General features: G+C 42.8%; 1 protein-coding gene across 1 annotated transcript in view; it reads right to left on the bottom strand.

Moving 5' to 3' along the window:
• Positions 1-9113, bottom strand: part of STIL (SCL/TAL1 interrupting locus) — a 35323-nt gene that overhangs the window by 3109 nt on the left and 23101 nt on the right. Inside the window, exons 16-17 of the mRNA XM_018553014.1 lie at positions 5140-5365; positions 491-665 (exon numbers count right to left, since the gene is read on the bottom strand). Coding sequence (XP_018408516.1) covers positions 491-665; positions 5140-5365 — 401 coding nt within the window. The remainder of the gene's footprint in view (positions 1-490; positions 666-5139; positions 5366-9113) is intronic.

Here is a 9113-nt window from a genome sequence, read left to right on the forward strand (position 1 = left end):
AGTAATGACTTCCTGATTGGTCCGATAAATGACTTGCCGCCCAGCTCCCTGATGTTCCAGTATCGGGATAGGCATCGGGAGCATTTGGGCGAGTAAGAGTACTCGCCCCAAATACTCAGTATTGGTGCATCCCTAACTACAAACCACATTTTGCTGTTCTCAGGGGGCACAGTTGAGGCCCCTATACCTTGGAAGATGACCTTCACTGCTTTAACCACTGCACAACATGCTGGGGCACATCAAGCAAGTCAGCAATACAATAATATACAACTCAAGCTGCCTCTCAGTTAGCAAAGTCTTTGTGACATCCCTGCAATCCTGGGCACTGAAAACAAGACAGATTTATGGTTTTAACAGGATGAAACAGATTAAAAAAGTCAGTTAAATATATTTTTCCCTATGATAAAGAGAAGAGAATTGTCCCCATTGACGACATACAATAATGGGAAATACACAAATCACACAATTGCAAACATATCAATATACTTACAAGTAAACCTTGATAAAACCTCTCTGAAGCCAGGCTGGGGACAGACAATCCATGATCTGAAGTCTTTTGGTTTTCCGGGTGCTCTTGAGATGCATCATAACCGCTGGCACTTGTTGAAGATCGCCCATCATGCAGAAGCTGAGAAGACTGAGGCTCGTTCCTTGTATTACATATGCTGAGAATAGAAAGATAAAAACACGGTCAATAAGCTTTATAGGAAACCCAAAACATTTTTTGTAATGAGAACATTGAGAGCCTTGAACTATTGTAATGCTGACCTGAGAAAAAAACAAACATTTCTACTTGACTTTCCCCTTTTTCCACATGAGGTATGAGGTTCCAGATTGTCATGAGGGTATTTCATATAAAACATTTACAGTTTTGTTTTTACCCACAATTAATGTTTTTCTGCTTCCTGGTCCTCTTGTGCATAAGTGATGTAATTGTGCCCAAGCATTGCATCCTGGGAAGGTTACATCAGCAGAGCATTGCTGGGAAATCTCACAAGATCTCAGGGAAAGGCATTTTCCTCCCAAGATGATGTGCATGGTCACATGTCCTAGTCACATGTGCCAGAGATATAGTAATCTGCCCTTCGTAAAAATGGCCACCGTGAGAAGAATGGGGAGGAAAAGAAAAAAAGGGGATGCAAAGAATACAAAGCCGGCAATTATCTATAGGTAGCTGTTTGTAGATTGTCCTTTTTAGATTGTAAGCTCTCACGGGCAGGGCCCTCCTTAGCATCTGGTCTTGAATTGTATTGTGATTGTAATGTCTTCCTTATATTGCAAAACGCTGCGCAAACTGTTGGCGCTATATAAATCCTGCATAATAATAATAATAATTACTAGACATATTTAAAAGGCGTATTTGTTATCATTAGAAGAAATGGGTAAAGTTCCTCTTTAACAGTACAAACTGAAGTGAGAAGCGAATAGGTTGCCATGGACAACGACCCCAGTTTTTGTGCACTCCAGTTTTGACAAATTCTCTCCATTATGTTTAAAAAGAGAACTATAGCCCAAGCTTTTTGGCCATAATTCTCTTAAGGATCACAAGACATATACTAAGTCCTCCTGTGACCCAAAATTCAGCTCCCGCACTCCAGCCGGGACGGATTCCACCAATATAGTCTGGATCCAGCCCGCTGGTTGATTGACAGGCAGGGCCAGCCCCCTCCCTCATCCATTCCTCTAGCGAGAGCTGGAGGAACTGAGAGGGGAGAATCCTTGCGGGAAGTGGTGACTAACCGTCATTGCTCACTGCGTGGAAAAGATCGGGAAATGAGTGGTCAGCAGTATGTGATCGCTCATTTCCTGATCTAGAGCCGACCTGCGACAGCTTCAGTGTCACACAAGGGCTCCAAATATGGGGGAAGTATATATTTTACTCACCACTTAACTCTCCTTTAGGCCTCATTCACACTGGATGTACACCCGTAAACAGCCGATCCCAGGAAGGACAAGTGCTGAGTGTGAAAGCTGCATATTCTGTAGCCAGCTTCAAATGTTGCCAGTCACTGAGCTATTGAGCAAAATCTGCTGGAACTGCTGTGGCAATTCAATGCGCCTGAGCTACAAAAACACTAGCAGCAGCGATTCTGCAGCCACTACATGAGGTCTCCTGACAAAGCCTTAAAAAGCAAGTTAATGATGATGCACAAATGCACTTGTATGCGTTTTTACACATTTAAAGTACAAGAAACAAAAAAAAAGTTTTCAGCAAGATAAATATAAAATATTTAATACAAATAGTTTACAGTGATCACTTGCAGCCAGCAGATAACACGGAGGGTGCAACTGGAGCTTTTCTGCTTAGTAATTTACTGCTATGCTGTGAATTGCCTGTGTATTTGACCTACTACTATTCAGAACTGCCTACAGACTGCATACAACAGATATGTAGTGCTAGGCTTTCTTATGAGAGAACCCAATAGCCTCTATAAACCTAAGGGCCGAACTAGAAGACGATAGCTGCTTTGTGTTATACTCAGCTGGGGTCGGCACATCAGGGTTCGCATATTATGTTCCATTTATAAAATGTGGCCTACTATGTATAACGTCGGTTGGTTCATTCATGGAGTTCCTTCTGCGTAACGCAGCAAACGTTGTGACATGCGGAGAGCCGGTCATGTGACTGTCTCCTCTCAGCTATTTTTTAATTACTATACTACAGTTAGGTTTCAGTCACTGCTACGTAGTGGGTGCGTTTTGAGATTCCTGTGGCAGGAATCCCAAAATGCCATTTAGAAGTTGCAGCTGTCATCCATTCAAGTTAATGATCAGGTGACAGTGGCTGCATTTGAAAGTGACAGTCCGCATGTAATTGTATGCAATATGATTACATGTGGTTAAAAGTAGATCACCATCCCCGTTAGCATCGATTGTCCCCTAGATCTAGCAATAGAACATTATACATGAAAAGGATGTGAAAAAACAAAAAAAAAATTAATAGAGTCGGGAGTATTAGTATTTTTTCTGTTTGTTGAAAGCATCCACCCAGTCCTACAGTCTGGAGCAGATAAGCATCCAACTGACATTTCAAGATGTGGGCGGAGAGGGAGGCATTGAACCATGCAAGAGGAGGCATGCGTTCTAATATATATACACATCTAGATATATATAGCAACATAAAAAGCTACAATAAAATCTGAGCTTGCAGTTTTACACAATTCCTAACTGTAGATTTTTTTTAATATCCAAACAGACAAGAACTTCTATAAGAAATAGTGGCTAGGAAAATATTGAGATGGTTTGGGCTTAAACGACACTAAACTCAGGACGTACATTTCAAAAATGTATTCAAAGTACCTTAACTATTAACAAAAATGTATCTTATTTGTGTATCACGCGGCTGTAGAACCTCAAATCATCTCTGAATTGGTGCCGACACTGTCCTTCCTTCTGGAGGGTGGCTACTTTTTGTTCCCCATGGTGCCTGCGTGTGTTGTAAAGTAGTCACCACTCCAAGCTCACTCCTGTGATGGACTACAATGCCAATACAAATTAGTAAACTAAACCTGAGATTGTAGTCCATCACAGGAGTGAGCTTGGAGTGGTGACTACTTTACAACACACGCAGGCACCATGGGGAACAAAAAGTAGCCACCCTCCAGAAGGAAGGACAGTGTCGGCACCAATTCAGAGATGATTTGAGGTTCTACAGCCGCGTGATACACAAAGAAAAATTCAAGTACTTTAACAATTAACAAAAATGTATCTTCTGAGTTTAGTGTCACTTTAATATTGATGAATTCTTAGCTTAAAGTGTGCATCACCTTGTTATTACCAGATTCTCCCCGATGTCACACACATCTGTAACGTAATTTTTTTATTCCATTACACGTCTATATATTCCATATTACAATGACAAAAATGTTCCTGTCCTTATGTCGCCTTATTCTGTAACTCGCAGATTAGCCTCGCCTCTCATATTGCCAAAACTACCCAAACTGGATACTCTATGTATGAATGTACTGAAGGTCACTGTAGAAACGGAATGGTGACTTGACTACTAGAAGTGCAAGAAAAAAAATTTGAATGAAAAAGGATTTAGAGCACACGAGATGGAATCACACAAGTGACAACAGCAACAGTCACTTACAATTGAAAATAGAAATCGAACGATGTGAACTTCTTCTTCGGTTGTTTTTTGTCTCCTTTTTGATCGACTCTTGCTCTTTATTCGAAAATATTTAGGACTACAGGATTTCCGCATAGATATTAGATTATTATTACTACAGGTTATTATATAGCTCCAAAATGAATGCATCACGTTATAGGACGACACATTCACATCGGTCCCCACACTCAAGGAGCTTACAATCTGAGGTCCCAATCTCCCATACATACACATACTGGGATCAACTTAGATAGGAGCCAACTAACCCTCCAGCATGTCTTTGCGGTGTGGGAGGAAACCAGAGTCCCCAGAGGACACCCACACAAGCACAAGGAGAACATGCAAACTCCGGGATTCAAAACGAAGACCCCAGTGCAGCAAGGCAGAAGAAGTGCTAACCACTAAGCCACTGCGCTGCCTAGATATTGGCAAAGCTTTAAATCAACCACAGCCATCCAAAACTTTCAAGCAATGCGGTCAGTTTTTCTTTCCGTGCTCATAGTAAATCATATGCTGCGGACATTCCATGTACCAATAAACACAAAGATGCATGAAAATGATGGAAACCCTTTACATTGGAAGATACATTTCTTGCCAATGCTTAATTTACCTTATATCACCAATGATCTTCACTAAGATTCCCCCACCATGGGTTTCATAATGCCTCCCATTAAGAGATCAACCATCCAAGTCTTACCCTTTCTGCTGCATTATATGTGGTGCAACAAGTGCAGAAAGATGTCAAGTGGAAGATCCCTTCATAATGATGGCTACAGGTGTGTGTGAAGCCAGAAATCTGCTGGGGGAGCATTTGCCTCTATAGCCCCTTATGATAACTTGCCAAGGTCAATCCACTGACGACCACCCAAAACTGAAGACTCTAATGTCTTTATTGAACACAGAAGTCCATAAAAAGCAAACCTCTCTAAAGACTTCCATTGCACATAGTCCGGGCACCATCAAATCACAGTCCAATATAAGAGTATAATGGTTAGTATGAAGTGTTTAGAGAAACCAGAGATACTCACGGCTGCAGTGCAAGAGGAGAATGGCCAGCACAGTCTGTCAGCTGACTGCTCTCTGCAAAGCTGTACATGTCCACGGATTTTAAGGAGGAAGTGATGGTGGTGCTGCTTGTATCTTGCTCATTGTTCACAGCAGCAGTCAGAACATTACATAGCTCAGACTCATCCTGTTTGTTCAGGGACTCCTCTTCCTCAGGACATGGTGGGGGGTTCCAATACAGACTCGCACCTACAAGTAGAGACACAACATAGTTCAGCATTTCTCTCTCTCTCTCTCTCTAAAAAAAACACAGTAAAAACCTCTCTTATCCAGAATTAAAAAAACAAACAAAAAAAAACTGAACTCTCATCTAACCAGAAAATAAAAAAATCCTGTGTACTCATTGGTCTGCAGCATGTATTATCCTGGAAACAATTGTGTGTCTATTTGTCTTAATTTGCTTTTGATTACTGCATTTCAACATTAATATAAAGTCAATACAGAGTTTATGTTATGGTATAGTATGGGGTATGGCATTGGTTAGACCGATTTTTAATAGTAACTATGAAGCAACCAGAAACTACCAATCCCTGTGTTTGCTGGATAACGGAGAGTTTAATGTACATATAAGCACTGGCTGAAAAAACAATCAGCGACTGGAAACATATTTAAGGCAGAGCTGGAGAATTCCCAGGTAGCCAATGATCCTTTAAAATCCAGCTGGTGCCTAACTGTTGAGGTTTTTTTTCTAATTGTCATCTATGGAGCTGGCGCCTGAAAAAAAAAATCCTGCTGGCTCCTGTGATGTTTAGATTACTGTAGATGTATAAACCTTCACTTTATCAGGAGAGCAGAGGTCATCTGAAGTGACAGTTGCTGCTACCTAACCTACAGCATTGTGTCCCAGCTCCTGAGAGTGCATAGCAGAGACAAATCACAGTATTGTATTCAATAGGCGAGTGAATAACCAGATTGTGTGATTTGGCACAGAGCTATAAGAGCTGGGATGCAGCATGCAAGGTCCGGTACTGAATAAGACATCAATGGTGTCCTGTGCTCCTGACACTCAAGCTGAAGAGTCAGGCCAAAACTAAAAGGAAGAAATATTACATAAGTAAGCCTGAACACTCAAATTCGTGCACACTCCCCAATCTAGACTGGTCTTCTTTGGGTCAAGCTGGTCATCCAGGTCCCCGCTGCCTAATGACCAGCCAATGGGATGATGATACAGGCATAAGATGTTATTAGAAATGTCCCCATTATATACAATACATAAATCGCCATGTATAACTTTAATGGGTGCTGAAGTGGGCAACAGCTGGCACTGCAAAACCAGAACAAGGTCACCAGCACACCAAGGTCCACATTAGTGATCCATCCTTTATTGACGTTTAGATACAAATGGTGTCACAAATGCTAACGTTTTCGGAACCCTATATTCGGTTTCTTCATCAGACAAAGCAGTGAGAAAGGCATGAGATGGCGACGCAGGGGCACAGGCATGAGATGGCGACGCAGGGGCACAGGCATGAGATGGCGACGCAGGGGCACAGGCATGAGATGGCGACGCAGGGGCACAGGCATGAGATGGCGACGCAGGGGCACAGGCATGAGATGGCGACGCAGGGGCACAGGCATGAGATGGCGACGCAGGGGCACAGGCATGAGATGGCGACGCAGGGGCACAGGCATGAGATGGCGACGCAGGGGCACAGGCATGAGATGGCGACGCAGGGGCACAGGCATGAGATGGCGACGCAGGGGCACAGGCATGAGATGGCGACGCAGGGGCACAGGCATGAGATGGCGACGCAGGGGCACAGGCATGAGATGGCGACGCAGGGGCACAGGCATGAGATGGCGACGCAGGGGCACAGGCATGAGATGGCGACGCAGGGGCACAGGCATGAGATGGCGACGCAGGGGCACAGGCATGAGATGGCGACGCAGGGGCACAAACAGGCATGAGATGGTGATGAATGGGCACAGGCATGAGATGGCGATGCATGGGCACAGGCATGAGATGCTGACGCAAGGGCACAGGCATGAGATGGTGATGAATGGGCACAGGCATGAGATGGCGACGCAAGGGCACAGGCATGAGATGGTGATGAATGGGCACAGGCATGAGATGGTGATGAATGGGCACAGGCATGAGATGGCGATGCATGGGCCTTCTAGTGCTGCCTCTCCTTTTTCCCACTCGAGTGTTGTTATATAGACAGAAGACCAATGTAAAGTCTATGTCCAGGCCAAAATAAAAAAAAAATGCACTAAAGCATTGTCACTCTGGAGGAAGAGGCTGGGAGTGGTATGCGATAGCATCACGTCATCAAGTACAAATGCATTTCTCCACCCACAGTTCTTGCCCAGGAGACTACAGATAAGATTATAGCAGTCACATGACCGCTACTAAAATGACTAGAATAAGGTATTGGAAAAGCTATTTGTGCACTTTTAGTAACAAAAAGTTGTTAAAATATTTTTTGTTGCACCACTGGGGGTTCCTGGTGCAAATCCCGGTCAGGACACTATCCGCATGGAGTTTGCATGTTCTCCCTGTACTTGCGTGGGTTTCCTCCCACACTCCACAAACACATGCTGGAAGGTTTATTAGCTCCTGTGTAAATTGGCCCTGTATGTGTGCATGTTAGATAGGGACCTTAGATTGTAAGCTCCTTGCGGGCAGAGACGGATATGAATGTGCAGTAAAGCGCTGAGGAAACTGTTGGTGCTGTATAAAACTATAAATACCTGTAATAAATAATGTGCCTCAACTTTATTTATACTTTATACCTGCTTTAATTTTAAAGGAATATACACAGCGGCAGTAATTTTTTTTTTTTTACATCCCCTTTATGATCAGTATGCAAAGTAACCCCTCACAGCTATACTATGGAATACTCTTGTGGTGTGACAATTGCTATAACAAATAATCTTTAACATGCGCATACACACATATATATTTATGTATAAAAATAACAAATGCTCTCCAGATCAGTCTGAATCATGCAGGTCCACAGGAATGGCGAGCGACAAGTAGTGACTTGGCTATAGAGCCAACCAGGTCACAACACAAATGCTGCAGGCTGGGAAACAATGGACTATAGTGCCATCTAGTGGACACTTCACAACTACACACATTTATAAATTTCTCCCAAGATTTCTAGTTGGGGAAAAAAAAAGTGTAAAAGTTGTGTGAATATTGTGTAAGAACATTACAAATACACCCCAAGGTATATTTTATCCCTACAAAAAAAAAAAGTAATATTGCAGCTTAGCAGTCCTTAGATGTGGTGGCTGCATTTTTTTTCCGGGGGCCATTCACACTTGTGGGTTGTGGCAACGTGCACATTAATACACGTTGCCAAAAAGCATGGTACCACACCTGCAGGGCCATTTACATGACCCACATGCATTGTACAGTAGAGCGCCTTGCACTACAGTGCACCACAACGCACAGTGGTCTTGCTTGCTTTTTTCATGCCTTGTGGTGCGTTGGCAGCTCATTCATAAAGAACCGGTGCCATAACACACGTGACCACAACGTGTGTGTACAACCTCCATAGGAGCTGCAGCTAACGATTATTTTCAAAATCGATTAGTTAGCCGATTATTAAGTTCGATTAATCGGTTAATCGGATAAACTATAAAATAAAGTTTAAAAAATGGCTCCAGTGATAGGACTACTAGTTTGTATTGAGGTTGTAGTCCATCACAGGAGCAAGCTTGGAGCGGTGGAAGTAAAAAAGAAAAAAAAGATAGTGTGGTGTGCAATATAGTAAAATGGAAAGTATAAAATTATACAGCAATGCATGCAGAATGGCAACGGCTATAGAGGAATACAACAAATCCCAGCAATAGTACATAAGTTGGTGGTATTCTGCATTGCGCTGTATAATGTATTATTGCTGGGACTTGTAGTCCTCTATACAGCGCAATGCAGAATATCACCAGCTATAGAGGAGTACAACAAATCCCAGCAATACATTATAGA

This window comes from Nanorana parkeri, unplaced genomic scaffold (assembly GCF_000935625.1).
Source record: "Nanorana parkeri isolate BGI_ZX_2015 unplaced genomic scaffold, ASM93562v1 scaffold106, whole genome shotgun sequence".
Lineage (NCBI taxonomy): Eukaryota > Metazoa > Chordata > Amphibia > Anura > Dicroglossidae > Nanorana > Nanorana parkeri.